Source organism: Phragmites australis, chromosome 18 (genome assembly GCF_958298935.1).
Source record: "Phragmites australis chromosome 18, lpPhrAust1.1, whole genome shotgun sequence".
Lineage (NCBI taxonomy): Eukaryota > Viridiplantae > Streptophyta > Magnoliopsida > Poales > Poaceae > Phragmites > Phragmites australis.
Window position 1 is genome coordinate 7260568 of NC_084938.1, and position 21220 is coordinate 7281787.

At 44.2% G+C, this 21220-nt stretch overlaps 2 protein-coding genes and 1 non-coding gene across 4 annotated transcripts; 2 read left to right on the top strand and 1 right to left on the bottom strand.

Annotated features, from left to right (window-relative positions):
• The first annotated feature begins 1122 nt into the window (after positions 1-1122).
• LOC133899341 (4-coumarate--CoA ligase 1) lies at positions 1123-6386 on the top strand. Its single transcript, XM_062340327.1, has 5 exons — positions 1123-2247; positions 3027-3225; positions 5209-5422; positions 5559-5664; positions 5882-6386. Exons 1-5 carry the CDS (start codon positions 1192-1194, stop codon positions 5996-5998), a joined length of 1692 nt encoding a protein of 563 aa, XP_062196311.1. The 5' UTR covers positions 1123-1191; the 3' UTR covers positions 5999-6386.
• Positions 6387-6397: 11 nt separating this feature from the next.
• Positions 6398-6470, top strand: TRNAR-UCU (transfer RNA arginine (anticodon UCU)). The gene has a single exon. It is a non-coding gene; the product is annotated as a tRNA-Arg (tRNA).
• A 1411-nt stretch (positions 6471-7881) lies between these two features.
• LOC133899473 (bifunctional dethiobiotin synthetase/7,8-diamino-pelargonic acid aminotransferase, mitochondrial) lies at positions 7882-20317 on the bottom strand. Of its 2 annotated transcripts, XM_062340456.1 has the most exons (14): positions 19590-20317; positions 14150-14320; positions 13773-14034; positions 13568-13651; positions 13292-13412; positions 12783-12931; positions 10853-10947; positions 10605-10720; positions 10360-10506; positions 9887-10020; positions 9673-9804; positions 9407-9541; positions 8928-9040; positions 7882-8316 (listed from the first exon to the last, which is right to left on the bottom strand). In XM_062340456.1, exons 1-14 carry the CDS (start codon positions 20228-20230, stop codon positions 8145-8147), a joined length of 2472 nt encoding a protein of 823 aa, XP_062196440.1. In that variant the 5' UTR covers positions 20231-20317; the 3' UTR covers positions 7882-8144. The 2 variants fall into 2 exon arrangements, 1 of the variants encoding a protein (XP_062196440.1); XR_009906361.1 differs by lacking the exons at positions 7882-8316; positions 8928-9040 and having other exon boundaries at positions 9673-9794; positions 19590-20312.
• Between the last annotated feature and the right edge of the window lie 903 nt (positions 20318-21220).

Below are 21220 nucleotides of genomic sequence, written 5' to 3' on the forward strand. Positions count from 1 at the left end.
TTGGCGGGCTATGGTGGCACCGGGCAGATAGGTGGTGAGCAGGTGGTGGCCACGGGTGGAGAGGCCAAGGGCGGGTTACGGCGCCAGGCGGAGACGCGGTGAGCGAGCAGTGACCACAGGCGGAGAGGCGTCGAGACAGCGGCCATGGGTAGAGAGGTGTCGGGTTGGGTCAATAGCTGGCATTTGCTGAGATGTGCTGGGATTTTCTCACTAGGCTAGGCCAGCGAGCGAGCTAACGAGACGCTCATGAGCCAGCTCAAGCTCAGTTCGATTTGCTATCAAGCTAGGGAGGCGGCTTAGGCTCGGCTCATTTGGCCTTCGAGCCAAGCCAAAGCTGGCTTGCGAGCCTGAAGTTTTATTTCCAACCCTACAAACATCATCCCTGAATCTTTAAGGCCAGTCCCTCACTAAGAAGAATATACTATGCCATTAAAATTGGCATGAAGTCACTATAATTGAATATAGCAAACCACAAGGGGTTCTCAACAATTGGGATTTTTTGTTTTCACACAGACATAGTGTCATGAAACTCTCCCGTTGTCTACCAAATAAAAATACTCTATTAAAATCTTTCTCGAGAAGTAAGCGCGACGTCATTGGCGACCATTATGATTCATATTTTGTCAATGTACATGCAAGACAACATGAACGCCTTCATCTGTTCAATTGTACAAATAGAAATGTAATATTGCTCACATGTGAGCCAGTGATTCATCCATGCAATTCGTTGCGGCCACGCCGCAAAGTGGAATGTCTAATTTGCGCAATCCGGAAAGCCCATCCTTACCCCTCTTAGCTCTCTGGATCAATTTATGGGAAGACATCCTGACAGCTCAACTTCAATCGCCGCTCTTTGCAAAAGTATGTCGGCATTTCTAGTCTGAACTAAGTTTATTTCTTTGTAGCTAGCTTTCGCCAATGATGGCAACAATGGTGGCCAATTGCAGGGCCAGGGTTCACCAAGACCATGGCTGCAAAATGATGGTGGGCACCCCTCGAGAAATATGTATTTTACAAACCAGTCCTCCTCCCATCCATCCCATTTGGTGCTTTTGTGGCAATTTTGGCATTTCCCACCAACTGCGACGTCATCACCTTTTCCTTGTAACGACAATAAGTACACCCATGGCGCTCGAAATCCTACACACACATCCCACAAGCCAAGCTCCGTTCCCTGCGTGACACTGACCGATGGGGTCCACCGAGAAGCAGCAGCCGGAGTCGGTGGCTGCCACGGAGGCGTCGCCGGAGATCATCTTCCGGTCCAAGCTCCCGGACATCGCCATCACCAACACCCTCCCGCTGCACCGCTACTGCTTCGAGCGTCTTCCCGAGGTGGCCGCGCGCCCCTGCCTCATCGATGGCGCCACCGGCGCGGTCCTCACCTACGCTGAGGTGGACCGCCTGTCGCGCCGCCTCGCCGCCGCTCTCCGGCGCGCGCCGCTGGGGCTCGACCGCGGCGCCGTCGTCATGAACCTGCTGCGCAACTCGGCCGAGTTCGTGCTCTCCTTCTTCGCCGCGTCGCGCGTCGGCGCCGCGGTCACCACCGCCAACCCGATGTCCACGCCGCACGAGATCGCCAAACAGATCGCGGCCTCCGGCGTGAAGGTCGTCTTCACCGAGTCCATGGCCGCCGACAAGCTCCCCGCAAACGATGGCAGCCTCACGGTCGTCCTCATCGATGCTCGCCGCGACGGCTGCCTCCACTTCTGGGACGATGTCATGGCCAGCGTCCCCGACGACGACGACGTGATCGCCGGGGACGACCAAGAAACGGACCCTGAGTTCGATCCCGACGACGTGGTGGCGCTGCCGTACTCGTCCGGTACGACGGGGCTTCCCAAGGGCGTGATGCTGACGCACCGGAGCCTGAGCACCAGCGTGGCGCAGCAGGTCGACGGCGAGAACCCCAACATCGGCTTCACCGCCGACGACGTCATCCTCTGCTCGCTCCCCATGTTCCACATCTACTCGCTCAATACCATCATGATGTGCGGTCTGCGCGTCGGCGCCGCCATCATCGTCATGCGCCGCTTCGACCTCTCCAGGATGATGGAGCTCGTCGAGAGGCACCGGATCACCATCGCGCCGCTCGTGCCGCCGATCGTGGTCGCCGTGGCGAAGAGCGACGAGGCCGCGGCGCACGACCTGTCGTCGGTCAGGATGGTACTCTCAGGCGCCGCGCCCATGGGGAAGGACATCGAGGACGCGTTCATGGCCAAGCTCCCGGGCGCTGTGCTCGGACAGGTACGTGATGCTAAATAACACTAGTTTTGCTTTTATGGGACCCAAAGATTTTTTTTCGAGTTCCTGTAGACATTAAACTGTTTTCTTTTCTACCAATTTCTGTATTACAAACATGACATTATCTTGCAGTATAACTAAGCGCAAAGTTAGTTATGAAATAATAATTAGTTTACTTCCGGGGCCATAGTGATTTTAGGTTCATTCTCGAAGTTCTTACATTGGCTATATATTCCAACTTTGACAAACATAATAAAAGGGGCAAAAATACTTCTTTTCCGTTTGCTTGGGTACTTTTGTGATGCACATAAACTTCAAAGGGAAAGAACACCACAAACAAAACAAATCGACAGGGCCATACACGAATGTGCAGCCCTCTGAGCGTAAGATGTCCCTTATTTTTTGTTTAGTCCCTACCTTGTTTTACTCGACCGGTTCCTCCTCTTTTGAAAACTTTTAGTATAAAGTTGTTGAGAAGTTTGACTTTTGAGTAGGTTAACCTTAACCATGTGTGATTAGGACTTGGGAGTGATCCTAGACACGTAAATTAGCTGGCACGTTGGTACGGTGGTGATGTTCGAGGAGATTGAAAGGTTGTTCGTTTATTTGTCGGTTGATTTCTATGCCACTGCTTTTTTTTTTATTCCTCCACACACAAGCCACTCCATGGAGATTAGAACTAAGAATAACCCGTTCTTTATATTGTCCTCCGAAAATTCTTCCAGAAGCACTCTACAAGTTGTAGCCTCACGTATCTGTTGCCTCCCGTGTGGCGTCTGCAGGGCTACGGCATGACCGAGGCCGGGCCGGTGCTGTCGATGTGCCTGGCGTTCGCCAAGGAGCCCTTCGAGGTGAAGTCCGGCGCGTGCGGGACGGTGGTGCGCAACGCGGAGCTGAAGGTGCTCGACCCCGACACCGGCAAGTCGCTCGGCCGGAACCAGCCCGGGGAGATCTGCATCCGGGGGCAACAGATCATGAAAGGTACAGAACATCCCGGGCTCCAACTTCCAAATGATGACGTCAGCCACAGTAGAGAATGCACGGTCCCAGATCCCCAGAACAAATCTGACTTGGGATCATCTAGGAGTATATATGATATGCACAAGTGGGTAACCAACTGGACATTAGTGGTTGCATTTCCTTAAGTACTTGTGGACTTTGATAATTAAACTACCACATCAAGGTAAGGTGCAACTAATCAAGGTCAACAAGATGTGCAGTGCAACTGCTTTGCAAAATAAATAAATAATAGACGTACAACTCCTAGTCTCTGCACAGATAAACCTCATTTGCAAAAACGATTTGGAACAGACAACGTTGCGCGTTTGGAATGGAAGTTGACACGAACCATTCCATCTGCAAAGTTGACACGAACCATTCCATTCCGAATTGTAGCTTTCATGTCATGATCGGAATGGGAAGCAAGCATAACTTTGGCAACAGAAATAAATCATCTGAGCAGAGCTGATCACCTGCCAGCTTCAGTCTAGCTTTGGAATGGAAGTCTCCCTTGGTTTGTGTGGGGCTATGTGAATGAATGAAGTGTTCTGATCTGGTTAGCGTGGGGTCTGCAATATTGTTTGTTTTCGAATTGGGATCCTCTTAGATTGATGGATAAGATTAGATAGAACGATATTTTTGTGAGCCGTTCTACAATAGCCGATTGTGAATTATTATACATCCTCTTACAAATTACTGTTCTCCTTGAACAGAAAAGAGACCGAAAGGAAAACTTAGAAGAAATAAGATTGTAGTTACATCTATTTGTGTGGCAATATTCCCTAATCGTTACTCCCTCAGTTTCTGTATTAGGATTGAAAAACCTTTACAAGTATGCTTTGACCTTTAATTTCTCTTACAATATGTTATCTAGTGCTACAAAATTAATATTATTTAAAAGATATGTGAAATATGAATCTATTGATACAAGTTAGGAAATTTGACTTTTTTAAATCTTGATTATAAAAAGAAACAAAGGGAGTACAAGATTCCCCAAAGATACACCGTAGGCAGCCATGACTGCTATCGTAAAAAAAGAAAACTAGACTAATATAGGAGGAAGTAGGTGGCATTATATTAAGAATGGTAAAGATTAAATTCTGAACGTGCGGGCATTCACTCTCTTGGCCATACGCTTGGTGGACCGTTCGATGGGAGCGTTAGCCCTAGATTCATTCTAGAAAAATATCTTCCTTTGGAAGGCTCGACACCCTCGTCGCTCCCTTATCCGCTTTGTCTCCCTCGCCCGAGCTGCTCCTCCCCAAAATCTCTCTCTCTCTCTCTCTCTCACACAGATGAGTTTGACCGTCCCACCTCCTCCTAGAGCCCTCCCCCCCAAGCGGCCCAGCCTCCCAGATTGTTCTATGCTGTCAGGCAACCCGGTGCTTGAGTTCCTCTCTAGCGACGTCCCGGAGCAATGGCTACTGGATGGGGTTCGGCCTGTCTGGGAATCTGTCAGCAACTACGGCGTCGAAGAGACAGGGCTGGATGGCTGGCCTAACCCCCAATGTGTGTGGCGCGGACGTCACCTAGGAGGACAATGCGGTGGGTTGTCCGGCAGATCCCTCCCTACCTCTCTGGATTTGCTTGCAAATTTGCTACATTTTTGCTTATCAGATTTTATGAATTTGCTCATAGATGTTCAACAATTTGCTTGTTGAAGTGACATACTCTACAATTGAATTCGACGAGTTTTTAATCATTTGGGCACAGTTATTTTGGTTTCTATATCTTCTTCCTCCTTCATCCTTACATTGTTCGCGTAGTTAATATTAGAAAGGTAATATGTAGGAGATCTTCTTAAAATTTTGTTGATACTACCTAACTCAACCTTTTAAATTTAGGAATTCAATTTAGAACGAACTTTTGAATGCACTCTCGAGACACATGTTACTCGTAGCATGCAATTTGTCCAAGAAAATTGTGCAGATGAGAATAATCCCGCTACTCTTTGCTTCTGGTCAGGTTACCTGAACAACCCGGAGGCCACGAAGAACACGATCGACGCCAACGGGTGGCTGCACACCGGCGACGTCGGGTACGTGGACGACAACGACGAGATCTTCATCGTGGACAGGCTCAAGGAGATCATCAAGTACAGGGGCTTCCAGGTGGCCCCCGCCGAGCTGGAGGCCCTGCTCATCACCCACCCAAGCATCGCCGACGCCGCCGTTGTCGGGTAAATACTTGCCTGAGCCCTTGTTCTGAAGGATCAACATGGTATCGAGTTGGCAAAGCAGAAAAAACTGCCTCCCTAATCTGTATGATCCAGAGCTTAAAATGGCATTTGATATATGCATGATCAATAACCGCAGGAAGCAAATCCAGCCCGAAATCGGTGAAATCCCGGTCGCCTTCGTGGCGAAAGCCGAAGGGAGTGAGCTCAGCGAAGATGACGTGAAGCAATTCGTGGCGAAGGAGGTAGCATTTCTTGTGCTAGAAACATCTGAAAATAAATAAAAGGGGAAAACATTGCATCTCTTTTCGAGTTGACAAACCATGCGTAGCCTTTTCAGCTTTCTCCACAACGTATATATAGCAGAGTAGATAGATACATTGGTGAAGCAGCTAGATATGCATCCTTTGTGCTTCGCTGTCCTTTCTTCTGATTGAAAGAGGGTTCCTCCTCCTGCTCCAGGTGATCTACTACAAGAAGATCCGGGAGGTGATCTTCGTCGACAAGATCCCCAAGGCGCCGTCGGGCAAGATCCTGCGAAAGGAGCTAAGGAAGCAGCTTCAGCAGCAGGAGGCCTAATTTCCCCGGTGCATACTGTTTAATCAAACAGAACAGCTTGTGCTTGCCATTTATGATATGTTCAGATGTTGATATGTGGAGGAAGAAATCGATTCGACCGCTCAAGGGTCATGTTCGTTGTTGCGCAATGTATCTAGATAGTGAGAGAGGAAGGCTGGATTAATCGATGATCTTGGCCGTGTTGATGGCAGTTGGTTCACTCGTTAGGCAGACTTGTTTGGGATTTCCATGGTCAGTTTGTTGCCCTTTGTTACTTGGTGTTGTTCTTGTACCCCTGTAATGTTCCTTTTATTTTGGGATGTTGTAATGTTCGTTGTTGTAGATCAACCTTAACATTCATGTGGATGCAATTGCTTTACTTATGTTATATCACTTAAATCTCAATTTTTGATACAAGAAGCGCCCATGGCCTAATGGATAAGGCGTCTGACTTCTAATCAGGCGATTGTGGGTTCGAGTCCCACTGGGCGTGACTTTCTCTTTTCCATATTTCTTTTGCCGTTTTGCACCTTGGTTTGTTTCAGCTAGCCAAAGCCTTAATAATAATAACAATAAAGAACTGGATGAAAGCCCTTGCATGGAGTATCAAACAGAGTAGCATTCCGATCAAAATGCAGTAGGGTTACCAAAGCTCCATTTTTTTTCGATGATCCCAAGACGTAGTCAATCCGTAAAGCAGGTAGATCAATCCAGAACACCTGATGGTTTTCAAGGACTGAGCTTCATTCAGGCACAAGGGCAGACACCATGCAAGCTTTTAAAGAGAGACATTCAGGATACCTGGGAAAAGTTCGACTACTCCTTCCTGTCGTGTTGCTCTCACTAGGGCGAGTCAGGGTGACTCCACCTCACCACCCTAGCCCCGATGATGAAGCTTGGTGTGACCGCCGCTGCCATTGCCGTCTGGCAGTGGTGACGGCAGCCAGCGGCGGAGCCAAGCGGACTCTGTCGCGGCCTTCCTCCCTCCCTTTCCTTTCCCCTTCCTTCTCTCTGTGGCAGCAGCCATGTGGCAGGTTCCTCTCCGGTTCGACATGATTTCGAGGTGGATGCCTAGATCCGCTCATCTCTGTTGCGCCCTCGCGTGTGGCATGTGTGGAAGGCAACCAAATCTACTCGAGAAGCTGGTTTCCTTCAATGTGGTGGCTAGATCTACTCGATCGGTGTAGCATGGCACGATGACTTGTCTACACGATGGCCTGATCTATGCAGCGGCCCAGTTGCATGGTGGTATGGCTGCATGGTGGCTCAGCTACGCGACGGCACGCTGGCCCGACCCGCGAGGCGGCGTTGCGGCATGACGGTCCGATAGGCGCACGCAACAACCTGGAGATGCGACGATTGGGTGGCCAGACAGCCTGACGGTCCAGCTGCGAGGCGACGTGCTGGCCTAACAGTTATTACCACCAACCATTGAGTGGCGAGATGTAGTCCCGGCCATTGAGTGGCGAGATGTAGCCCATCGGGATCCACGCAGTCGTCAGGTTGCACGTGGTATCCTGCTCGACGGTGGCTAGGTTCTCTCGACGGCTACGAGATCTGTATGATATGTCGTGCATCCTGTTGTGTCGTGATACTCGTCACAGGTGCCCTTCTGGTCTTCCGGTGTACACCCTATCTCAACCTCCTTATTGATTGAGTTCCTCCCTTTGCCGGTCTATCCTCTACTCCCTCCCGTCGCGAGTGCCCTTCTAGTCTTCCGGTGTGATCTTGGAAATTTTAACCGATTTTTTCTTTAATTAACCATACAGTTATATAGTTTTTAAGCCTATTTTTCCTCATAAACTGAATTAACTCTCTTCTTCTATAATAAAATCAGCAAATCTTGTAACATCCTTTCGAAAAAACAATTCAGGATACTTAAGTCAAAAAAAAAAAACACAGCATAATACCACGTCTAGGGCCAGTACTCGCTGCATTGGTACAAGTTTGAATTCAGTCATAAACATCACATAGTATCACTTGCAACAAAAAAAAAAAAATCACATAATCTCACCAAATCGCAGATCGCAGGCTTCATTCGCTCCGCATACAATCTGAACAAGTCTCAGCAGGAAGCCTAGAGCTCGGAAACTGAAGCTAACATAGGAGCTGTCTGCCCGACTCAGGCCTGCCTGCCTTGCTTTCTGTGCAATCATTCTCAGCAAGCTCAGTTGAGATCGCAAAGTCTACGGTGTACTTTGTGGAGTTGCCGAGTGCAACTATCTCGAGATGTGCACGGACCACACATAAGGTATATCACGTTACCCAGGGGCCTAACATACATATCATCCTCTTTGCGAAGTTGTTGGATCAAGGAACTTGCGTACAGTGATGCATACCTGCATGAAAAACATAATCAAACTCAGTTTGCTTAATGGTATGAGTAAACCCAGCAATAGTGCAAGTAACTTATCATGATTAAGCAAGGAATCTAGCAAACTGAACTTGTAAGAACTTCTATGCACCAGAATTAAAGCCAAGGAATACACCATGGGCAAAGCAAGCAACAGAGTTAAAATACAGTAGAAAGTGACGAGTCTACATTGCTATGTTAACAAAGGGATGATCATATCTTATGATCCACGATTATTGCCTCAGATCCTGGTACAACTATGCATAAGAATCGCTATATAGAGGTAAGCAATAAAGATATGAAGACATTTCTGACTTCTGAGAACAGATAGGCCGCAGAGTTCTCACATTTTACATGTATGCAGAATTTCACCAACACAGAACAGAGTATTCATATATCTATTTTGCACATTGGTCGTTGCAGTGGCTTGTTGTAACTTGGAACCATAACTGAACTCCATAACAAAGCTCAGTACAGTACGGAAGTGCCAAACTGGCCCTTATTGTGTGCTCTTAAAAATGTTGTTAATGAAAAGAAAAATACTAAAATACCCGACATTAGCGAAGAATAACTACAAAGGACTCATAAGTGTCATACCCGGCATCAGATCCCTCAGCCTTGAGCTCAATTGCACACAAAGTTCCTAAGGACACTGCTCTTTTCACATTTGGTAGTGATGATAACTGCTGCACAAGTGCACAATCCCATAACTGCAAATCAAGAGGAAACTTATTACTGTCTTTTTAAATGCCAAATGACAAGTATGAATTCGCATAATAGACAAGTTCCTTCAAAATACAGTATACTTCTACATTAAAGACAGTTCAGAAACAAGTGTCTATTAAGAACTTTGTACACCATTGCTTTTGAAACAATATAAAATATGTAGCAGAAAAAAATCACAGACCTTAGGCCAAATATTTGTGCACTCAACATGTTATTTAGGGGAACACTGCTTACTCCAAGATATAAGAACACTAAAAGAGACAAAAATGTGCCGACCATGTTTCTAGTCTATATTAATATGGATTATTCAAATCAGCCAGTTCTACCTATTCAATCAAAAACTTTCTTACCTCCTTCAGCCTCATATGATCAAAGTCAAGGTTTGAATTGGTGGATGGATCTCGGTACCACTGGATAGCTTTTACTGCTGCACTACAGCCCATGGCATGAGCAGTATAGGAATGACCATGTAAGAGCGCCGTGAGCTGGATCAGATAAAAACATAAATCAGTGCTAACCAGTACACCACATCCATTGTGATACTTTTGACATACCATCATATTCTAATTTCTAGATTATTGAGGCCCAGGCCTGCAAATACAATCAAGATGAGTACCTTAGAGTCACTTTTGAAGGATTCAAAAATTTCCTCTGTTGCTAATGTTGCAGCTAATGGTACAATACCCCCAGTCATCAATTTAGCATAGCAGGCGATATCTGGTAAACACCCAAGCAACTCTGAAGCGGACTGAAAGAGAAATTATCAAATTTTGAAAGACATAAATTAAAGATCTTATGTTATCCTCTAAAATAATCTTGACAAATATTACCTCCACGCCAAGACGCCAGAACCCAGTAAATACCTCATCAAATATGACAGGTATTTTTCGATTTTTACACTCGTTGACAAGTACTCGCTGGAAAAGCGGATCTATCATGTGCATTCCCCCAGCACCTTGTATTACTAGATGAATAAGAGTTTGTGAGGTTCATCTAGTGCACTAAAACAGTAAAAGGAATGAACAAAAATAAACAGACAATTATACAATTTCATATGTCCATCCCAACAAGCACAATTTTTAATCCAATTTTATAAAAGAAAATGTGGATACAATGCCAAAAGCACTTATTTATTTGACACACAAGTTACTATTATATTTTATATAGTTACAGAAAATGGATAGTACCAATAGTTTGTTAGTAATTAGCATGAAGAGATTGTAAATGTACTCAATACTATGAAAGAATTAGTGAAACAAAAAATGAATAGCCAATAAACTCACAGGGTTAATATTTTCCTTACCTGGTTCTATAATTAGGGCTGCAATATGCTCTGAACTATTTGACAGAGAAAACTCCGATAACTGCTGTGATATGTAGGAAAAATATAGATCACTGACAGATGATGTGTCCCTGGTCTTGCAAAAAACTTCAGCTAATGAAGGAAAACCTGCATTGTCAATCAAAGAAAAAAAAAACCCATGAGTAAATTGACAGGTCAAACACGAATTACTGAGTAAACTGACAGGTCAAACACGAATTACTGACATGTATCACCAGAAGACAGTTGATCATGCTTCATCGACTGGGGCAAAGAAAGATTGCAGGTTACGTTTTTAACATACACTGTTGGAGGATCTAGAAAAAGCCCCCGACCTGAGTACCTACAGAAGAGCACTCAAGTAACTGATCTCAGCTTTGCTCAGATTATGCGGACCAGATATGGGGTGCAGATGCGCCCCAGAGCACTTTCTCTTTTCTGGCATGGTAACTATGAAGCTTAAATTCATGCATACCATGGCTGCTGAAGAAAAGATGTGTAAGCTGATGGAGCTTGAGCTTCCATAGCGCCCAGAGTATCACCATGATAGGAACCATTTAGAGCAAGGACCTAGAGATAATGTAATTATTAAGTAGGTGTATCAGGAGGAACAAAATGGAGGTTAAAAAATATTTACTCAACAATTCGTTCCTTAGGAATAAATATGAAATATGAAGGAATGAGGAAAACACGGGCCATCATGATTAACTGAGTTAAAAAGTGGTGAAGAAAAAAAAAAACAGCGCAGAAACATCCTTCATCTCATCTAACGGTGATTTAACACCCTTTAAAATGTTAGTTTTATACTGATGAGATTTGTGGCACAACACTGGAGTCCTTTTAGAGTGTTATATGCTGACCTAAAATTCCTAATAAATTATCCAACAGTGTCAATCATGTTAGGCCATCTCCAACAGATACTCTAAAAATTCATCCCCTATAATACTATTACAGCATTCTCTAACACTATTACAGTACTCTTTATTTTTTCTATCTCCAACAGCTATTCTATTTCCTACCTTCTATTACTCTTCTCCTCTCTCCGGACCCACAGTCGGCCTATATGAACAGTGCTGCGGTGGTACAGTGTTTCAGCGAATCCAGCACTGTAGCATCGCTGTAGCACTTGATACAGCACTGTAGCGCTGGATACAAACTCTGCTGGAGAGAAAATTCAAGTGCTACAATATTTTTCGGGGGTACTGTAGCACTGTTGGAGATGACCTTATCCACCATGAACTGTGCGACCTCAGAAAAACGATGGGAGGTCTCCTAGCTGTGGCAAAACCGCAGAGGTAGAGGGGCAGGGACAACAGCAAAGATTTGAGGAATGACAAGTTCAGAGGGCCAACCTGTTGCTGCAAGGGGTCAAGCATGGAACTGATGTAACTGGGGCGGGGAAATGGGAGTTTTCAATGGGTGAGTACTGCTAGCTGGTGTCGATTGTCTATGTGGGGTCCTTGGCTCCAGGAAGGTGTTGATGGGACTATACTCGATATGCTCAGAGAAAGTCCCAACAGTGTCGATGGGACCATACTTGTGTCCTGAATGGCTGCAGTGAAAGAAACTGCTGACCACAACATCCACCATGCCTCTCCATATATTCCATCACCCCAAATATCCTTTACCACCCAGATTGTCATGGCATGCATGGGCGAAGGTAAGGACAACAGAAGCATTGGAGGATGTTGAGGTTGACAAGGACATCATCAGTGTCAATACCAGTATGTACAAAGGTTCAGAGATCCACGATGATGGTATAATAGAATCAGCGCTGGAAAGGGACACCAGGACAGCAGCAAGGGACGTGGAGTTTAGGGGGGAGGTGAAGGGTTGCAGGGGGACAGACCAACAGGTACGGCGAAAACAAGGAAAATACCATCAGTCATAATGGTTCACAGCAAAGCAGAAACATGAATGCAACATTAAAGGAAAATTACAAGTGCGCCTTTTTTTTCTTTAACAGAAAACAAAATAGATTGTACTTAAATTATTCATTTGCATGCCTTATCTTACTTACAAATGTCGATATAGTTCATAATGTTGATCTAGACATGTTTACATATTGGAGTAGCTGGATGATTCTTGGTGTTCTGCCGTTCTTACTTCTTAGTTTCATCTAACCAAACATTCAAATGAAGTAATGAATATATTGGTAATGCAATTTCTGTGAGGAAAATATCGAGTTATGCAATATAAACTATTGCATAGAAAACATTTGGAATAACATAGTCAAGCATTTTTAGTGAACCAAAAAAAGAAGACTTAACTAATATAGATAAGATTAATTTTAAATTGTTATTCCTGGAGAAATATGAGAAGTCTCTCTTGCAGTGAATTGTTACATAGTCAGCTGACAAAATTAAGCAATGAAGACAAAGATGTTCAGTGTAAGAATAATAGACCTTAAACTGAATATTTCTATCATTTCTGATATTCTTTTCACTGTCCATTAGAATTCCATGATCATGGGAAAATTTACGAAATGCCATCTTTAGAGCAATTTCAATTGCAGTGGATCCATTGTCTGAATAATAAACTCGAGAAGCCCAACCTGACAAAAAAGAAAGCAGGAAACTGTAAGGAATGAATGAGATCTTATCAGCAATGTGGATTGAATGGCAGGACACAAATAACACAACAAAATACAATTGAAGGTATGCAACAAGAAATAATGCTTTAATGTGAAAAATTCAAAAATCAATAAGACACACATAAGCATGTCTCATTTGTGCACTTATCCTTCTTATCGTGTCCTTTTGTCCACTAAATATAATTATCGTCAAGCACATAGGCTCTAGATATATTCAAGATATGGCAGTGAATTCAGCTAAAACATATTTAGAGTTATATGTCAATTTCATAGTAATACAGCATCTAGTCTATAATCATAGAAAACACATAAAGGACTAACCTTTACCAACTCCTCCAAGCAAAAGTTCAGCACAACGAAGAGCAGGCTCATGAACATTCTCCGGAAACATCACATGGCCATACCTTGCAGCAGCATAACCCATATCTTTTGCAAGTTCAATCTAATGAGCAAAGAGAAGTTTAGGCTACAAAAATTGCCTGTCAAAAGTTCAACATACACAAATTTAGCAATAAAACCCTGTAAGAGAGAGTTCCCTTAGCAAAATAAGATGGAAAATAAGATTTCATAGATGCAGGGAGATGTGAGGACAATAACCTGTAAGTTAGAATCAGGCCCTTGAGTCCACCAACTTGCACATGCATCAAATTGAGGTACAAGCATCATTGTGTTGTCTTTAATCTACATCAAAAGATTTATAAACAATGCATTTAATGTTTCAGGCTTTCAGCCAAACTTTTTTGCACAACCAAAGCTTCATTACAATTTTCTTTTGGAAAATAAAACTAGAAACTTGACAAACCTTGTATGCTGAAAAATTCTCACCACAACGTGAATCGATTACTGTGACAGAATCTACAGGAACAAGATTATGCTGAGTGAAGGGCCACCACAGTATGTCCTTTGATTTCCTCTGCATACTGCTTAACCTCTTAATTCTTCTTGAATGAAACGACTGCAGGGTATCTTTAAGTAAACTAAAAACTGAGGATGACTCAGAAAACCAATCAGTTAAGTCATCTGAAGGATCTTCTGGAACTTGTGGCAAAACAAGCACACACACCCTAAACAAAGAAAATAGTACAAAACTGAAAACTGTCATATCTAAAGAATATTAGAGCGGCCGAACAATTCTTCTAACAAAATAATAGAATCAAAGGAATGATACAAAATAGAAACCTGTTTCGTAAGTATGAAAGCAAGAATTTGTCGTTTGACAAGGCACGATCTTCCAAAATAACTGCACCCACATCATACCCTCTTAGCAACAATGTTTCATATGCAGATAAAGTGGATGAAATACCACCAAGACGGCCATCTCCAACAAGAATGGCAGGTAACCTAAAAGGCCTGTCAAGAGTTGCATGTAATCAGCAATAGAGGCACAAAATTCAACCCAACACGAAGACAGTTTATGCAGTTCAGGTTAACACTTAACAGAATAGAAGGTGCTTTAGGAACTGAACAAACCAATACACAAGTAGTAATTTCTATCTGAATTTTTGTAACATCACTAGTGTTAAGGGTATAATAATCAAGGGTATTATGGTAATCTCCTAGTCTTAGCTTTCTCTCATGTACTCTATATATTGCCCCCATGGAGCTACCATTGAATACAAGTTACTATTCCAAACATGGTATTAGAACTAGATTTTCTTTTGGGACACCACAACTCGTTCCGATCTAGCCAAAATCGCCGATTTTTTCTTCCTCCGTCAACTCTCTCTCTCTCGTTTGCACCCGCTTCATCCATCACCCTCCCATGGATTCGTAGTCCTCAAGCGGCGGCTTGGGGACGGGGAGGTGCTCCCGTATGTGGACCAGACGTCTCACCCGCAGTCGCTAGCTCCACCTGATCCCGTTGCTACTCTCCCCACTGGGCTCCTCTATCGGGCCGCCTGCGCCTCCCTGAGCCGACCCGGCCAGATGTGCCCCAAGATTAATCACCGCCGCCAGATCTTCGTCGCGGGTGGCTCATCTGTCGCCATCACACGTAGCCGTCGTGCACCCAGCCACACTTCTTAGTTACGCGACTACCGCCGCCGTGATATGATCTGCCATCGTTGGGATCTGATTGAATCCCTCCACCAGGTCTCTCTTTGCCTATTGTTGCTTGTCTAGCACCAGCCGCCAGAACCTCTCCCCATCGAGGCCTTGTTCAACGCCACCGGTGGATCCACCACCACGATCGCCAACGACGGCTGTGACTCCATGCTCGGCGCGCTGCTCGACTCCTCCTGGAACGTTTTGTCGTCCTCCTCCTCTAGCAGCGGCGTGGCCGAGCACTTCATCGACTGCAACCCGGCATGCTTCGCGGTGTTGCTAGACATGGGGCAGTGGAGCAACAGCTTCTTCGAGGACAGCGTCGCTGCCTCCGACGATGGCGTCACATCCACGAACAACTCTTTCTTTGCAGACAACATCACGTACAACAATGGATCCTTCTCGACGGGCCCTTCCACTAGCTTAAGTGGCTCTGTCCGTAGCTTTAGTGGCAATTTCGTTTGTCGTCTTGCTACTCGTCGTCGCTTTGTTGCGATTCTTGACCAAAGGCTTTCTTTTGCTATCATCATCACGACTCTACTCATGTGGCAATTTCGTAGTATTTTTGGATGTATTAGTTTTATTTTGTCTAAGTTTATTACTTAGTGGCACCTCTTTCAACTGCAACACTATTGCACCATTTGAGGGGATGTTAAGGGTATAATAGTCAAGGGTATTGTGGTAATCTCCTAGTCCTAGACTTTCTCTCATGTACTCTATATATTGTCCCTATGGGGCTACCATTGAATACATATTGATATTCCTAAGTAGAACTCCTAAGTTATGACCTTGGGAAAAAAAGAACATGCCAAGTTATGAAGAAACAAAAACATGTCAAGAAACAAATTGAGGTAAGTATGGAGATCATCACAGGTAAAAGAATTGCCAACAGTAGGCTAAACCGTTGGTCTCACATAATAACTGGAAATTTGAGTATGTAACTGTTTGGGTGTTATGAGCACTGTTATAATAAAAGATAGAAATTGCTTCTGAACAATCGCTGAGTTTATGCTGAACCAAATGGGAAAAAGTTCAGCACAATATTTACCACAGTACAAAAAGGCAAGACATAATTATTTAATGGGTCCTTCAGGAGGTCTTCTCTGTAAGAGACAACAGGGGGTGGGGGGTCAAACCAAGAGAAAAACGAGAGAGAGGGATTCCTGATAGATCCTCTCCTAATTGCTATGGTGAGAATGGAGTACAGTGTATTTCTAGGGAGTCAAATACTCAAGTGCTTTCATAAGGATCAATTGGACCTTTTTCTTGTGCCGCTGCCTATTTTGGATTTGGCCTTAGCAGCACCAATATAACTTTACCATTAAACATTACTGTTTAATTTTTCTGTTTATTTGTCAGTTTGTAGAATTTTGGGTTACTACCAGACAATTATCAACATACAACCTTGTAAAGTTCAGAACAGCAGACCATTCAGGAGTACGCCACAATTCAATCTAACCATGCTCATAAACCTTCACTATTATCTCCAAATTGCATGCTGCCCTCCATAAATATCATTAAGGACATGGTTTCCAAGGAAAAGTCTACTAAATATTGCTTCCCATTGAAATAATTTTCGGATAGAGAACATACACAGCGCACATCACATCAATTAGCTCAACTAATAGTCTATAGAATGACACTGAACGTCGAATGCACAACCACCAAGGCCAGCATGCTAAACCGAAATGAGATATATCTCTACTATTTAAAAAATACATAGTGATTCCCACACCCTCTAGTGTCCTGTCTCCACGTCCTGCCCTCACCACCCCATGTTCTGCCCCTTTCCTCCTATGTTCTGCCCCTCCTGCAGTTACATTCCGCCACGCACGAATGTCGGCCCGAGCAGTTGGGGGCACAGAGATCAACACACAATCAAGCTCATCCCGCCGCACCGTTCGTTCCTATCACCATCTCGATACAGAACCGGCGCCCATGCCCGCCCAACCACGCTTCCGCTTTTGTGCATGCATTACCACACGCACCCCTCCCCGCGCTTCCTCGATCTCACCTCCAAATCCCCAATACAACACATCGGCCCCCCGTCAGCCGTCGCCCCCGTGCTCGGTGCCATCATCCCGGATCTTAGGCTGCCGACAACCGGTGGTCCTCCAAGGGCAAGGCTAGATAGCTTTGATCCCCCACTCTAGAACTGTCCCTGAGGGCAGCGCCCACGCATGGCGAGATCTCATGCCTAACCCGATCCACCTTAAAGGCCACCACATCGGCTCCACACCCAGACACGAGCTGCGCCATGGGCCCTGGAGAGGCCGCCGACTAGCCATGCAGCAACAAAAGCACGCAAGTGAGGCATCAGCAGGGGGCTTTGGTGCCTCCGTTCGTGGAGGATATGAGCTATTTTTCCTTTTTGATTGCAAGGAGGATATGAATGCAAGTGAGTGCTTATTTCTGCATCTTCTCTCAAGTATGTGCTTGAAGTGTTGTCTGATGCATGGTTACTCTCTTTATAGTACCTTTCCCTCCTTAACCGTTTGTTCTCTATGATTGATCTGTTTTCTTAGAAATTATATATAAACACAGGAAAGTCAAGTTATGCATTGACATCATAGATCTCTCCCCTAACAATTGGATCTTCACTGTAGCATCTATTGATTTGGAATAATGGACACACTTTGGAATCATGTGTCATGCATTGCACTTTGATTGCGATGTGGTGCAGCTTGCTAGAGACGGCAGATGTGGCAACGCATGTGTGTGACACAACTCATCTTGATCATCACCCACCTGGTTATGCGCTATACCCTAATACCTCCCTAGACCATGCTCAGTACGCGTATGAAACGTGTCGGATGAATTGCTTCTTCCTGTTTTCATGCTAAAATTGTTTTTTTTTTACTGATAGGATGATCGATTTTCTTCGCTTTCTGATTCTTTAGGACAGCTATTTGGACAAATGCATTGATTATAACCGTTCGTGCTTCTTTGTATCATGTAAGCGTAGACTCTTGCTACCATTGCAGGCTATGTCTCCTCTGTTTCAGAATTTTTTTGAATTCCAGAAAATAACATGATTCAGATTTTGTGGCTATGGCTTAACATCTATACCATTTTCTATAGCTGATGCCCAGAAGTTTGTTGTCCTCATGACAAGAAGGCAAGGTTACTCAGGACAAAAATGAGCAATACAAACAATGGTGAAATAATATAATACAAAATAGAACTGCTATACTATCTCTAACCCTTTGTTCATTTTACATTTCCCATGAACTGATGTTGGTGTGACCCCATCAAATACTTTTACTGTCAACTAATAACAACACACCGGTAATGTGGCTTGCTCTCAGTACGATATTCGACGACATGGTAATTTTACAACCCAGAATAATAATTTGTCTTTCCACTGTTTCCATTATGAATATATAGCAGGTGAGTTGAGTAGTGTGTGCGCTCAAACTACACTACAGGCATGTATCTTAGCTTTAGATCAGTGAGTTGACTAGAAAGACCCTTTCTACAACTACATGGCCTTCAAGACCTTTTCTGAAATATGGCAAATAGCTTCTCTTTTTTAGTTTATCCAGTTATTAATTCCAGTAAATATGGAAATATTTGATGGATGTACAAGTCCATCTGCCTGCCTTCAATGTAGAGTTTTACGTCAGGAACTTCTGTATTCATTTTTCGGAATGAAACAAAAGTTCTTTGAAGAGCAAAGACTGCAGTGATATTGTATAATATAGAAGTCTATTCGGTAAAAGTTGACATACTATAGTAGAGCATTCTTGATCATAGGACTGAATTGATATTGTCTTGGATGGTATGTTTGGTTTGAAGCTTAGGAATGCACTCACCATCTGTTTTTTGCACGGATGATTGTACTGGGTTGCTTCTTCTCTAACTGTAGGTAATATTAACAGCTACTTCATGATGATGCATTATTGAGTGTAAAAAAAAGAAAAGAAAACATCCATTATGGGAATTTGTTCGCTATACTTTTGTGCAGATAAAGGAACAATATATCATATGTTATTTTGAGAATTTTAAATATATTGTTCTTTTCATTCTAAAGTTTGCATCTATTCATTCGATATGGGGTACAATACCAACTGTGATACTAGATTTACGTAATTTTGTTGAGAATAAATATTAATTCATTATATTGTAGCATTATTGCCTTTCATGTACACATAAAGCAGTGTTACCTAGACACCCGTGTCCAAATTTATCTGTCGAATCGGACACCACAAATCCAAGTCGGATTCCGACACCCGTGTCGGATTCCGAGTTGTATTTCGCGTTCCAATTTTTTTTTGCTGAATTGGACACTCGAGTCCAAGTCGGATTCTGACACCCGTGTCCGTGCCTAGGTAACACTGACATAAAGTAATGTGATTCTATAGGTAAGGAAAGAGAGGTACAACAGCTCGAGTGGCAGGTACCAAAGAGAGCTAGAGCATCTCAGAATATGTTTTAGGTGGTCAACTATATTACTCATAAAAAATTTCGGCTCATTTAACTAGTGATACACAAATTCAGTAACGTTAACCAAAGAAATGTGGCATCTTCGAGAAATCGAGAGCAGAACAAGCACGAAGCAGTGAAAAGCACGCACCGGTAGAGGTCGCTCTGCAGCGTGCCGGACGGGCCAGGGCTGGCAACGCCGCCGGCCGTCTCCAGCACCTTCCACACCTCTCCCTCATCAACCACTCCATCCACCAGCCACTGTTCCACGAACCCCCTGACCTCATCGTCCCCCACCGCCATCCCCTCCCTCTCCGCCGCCAGGTGCGGCGACACCGGCTCCCGCCACGCGTACACCGTCCTGCACGCAAGCACCTTCGTCTCCTCAACCCCCTCCCCTCCGTAGGTCACCGCCGTCTCCTGGCGCTCGTGGTGGGGCGGTTCCGCTCCCACGGCGGGGGACGGGAAGAGGGTGCGGCAGGAGGTGACGAGGCGGCTGGCGCGGGGGGAGGCGGCGCGGAGCAGCGCGGGGGTCCTGGTGAAGACAAAGCGCGCGTCGGAGTCGGCAGGGTAGCCTGTCTGGAGCGGCTTGAGGTAGGAGACGGCGGAGGCGGAGGGGGAGGAGAGGAGCGCGGCGGAGAGTCCCGCGGAGACGAGGGTCTTGCCGACGCCGGTGTTGGCGCCGAAGACAGCGAAGGTCGGGGCAGAGAGGGGAACGACGGCGGCGGCGGAGGAGGAGGAGGAGTAGCGGCGGCGCCGGCGGACATGGCGGAGGAGGAGGTGGCGGAGCATGGCGGCAGTCGGCGGAGGTGGGTTTTGGATGGGCTTTTGGGGAGAAGTGAGATTGGGAGTTGAGACTTGAGTGAATGTGATAGCTTTGGAATATCCGCTAGTTAAAAAAGTCCAATTTATGCCGCTAATTTCATAAATACTATTTTGAATTTGATTTCGCACATCTGCCATCCGAAAAAAAAGGCCGATTGTAAGTATTCTACAAACCGTGCTAATCAGCGCACGCACGTCAGGACGGCTGCTCGAGCACGATCTGACAACCTACTCTTTTGGTTTGTTGCAGATCGTGCATTCCGCTGGGTTTCCATTTTTGAGCTTCCCTATGCCTAGTTCCGACCAGAGTTTAACTTATCGAAGGTTATGAAATGAAATTCACGGTTACATATCTTATTGTACAGGTAATACAAACCGGTAATCAAATTTAATTTAAAAAATTAAAAAATCAAAAAATAAATCTAAAAAACTAGAGACGATTCTAAGACCTTCTGTGAAAAAATAATTCAAAAATAATATCGTTTGCATCATATTCTACAAGCAGGAAGTTTGAAAAAAAAAGTTGAAACGCGCAGTTTATTAACTTATGTTAAGAAAAATTTTAACATATAAACACATATTTTTATTGTGTATGACGTATCTTAAGAGGATCTTTAAAATTGATTTTACTTCAATTAAAGTTTTATTAATTTCTCCATTATTTTTACAAAGTTCATAAGCATAAAGTGAATATGTTAACAAATAACATTGTAATTAACTTTTTCGTGTCTATCTTTATTTTTTCTACATAAAGTATAATATAAGTAAACTAATAAAAGTAGTTTCACTAATTCTGGAAGTGTGATGGTTTAGTTATGAATTAATCTAGTTGCAACATATTTACACAATTCTGTACGTAACAATAATTATTTCATAAGTTCATGTATTTTTAAAAGATATAGGATCATGTAAGAAGAAGAATAAAATTAGTTTCATGATTTTTAGATTAGCAAAGAG

Excerpts from the sequence above, each read along its gene's own strand:
- LOC133899341 (XM_062340327.1), top strand. The coding sequence starts at position 1,192 with ATGGGGTCCACCGAGAAGCAGCAGCCGGAGTCGGTGGCTGCCACGGAG. Across the intron at positions 5,423-5,558 it reads GCCGACGCCGCCGTTGTCGG|GAAGCAAATCCAGCCCGAAA; the intron begins GTAAATACTTGC and ends CAATAACCGCAG. Across the intron at positions 5,665-5,881 it reads AGCAATTCGTGGCGAAGGAG|GTGATCTACTACAAGAAGAT; the intron begins GTAGCATTTCTT and ends CTCCTGCTCCAG.
- LOC133899473 (XM_062340456.1), bottom strand. The coding sequence starts at position 20,230 with ATGCTCCGCCACCTCCTCCTCCGCCATGTCCGCCGGCGCCGCCGCTAC. Across the intron at positions 9,805-9,886 it reads TCTGGCGTCTTGGCGTGGAG|TCCGCTTCAGAGTTGCTTGG; the intron begins GTAATATTTGTC and ends TTTCTCTTTCAG. Across the intron at positions 9,041-9,406 it reads ATCATATGAGGCTGAAGGAG|TTATGGGATTGTGCACTTGT; the intron begins GTAAGAAAGTTT and ends CTTGATTTGCAG.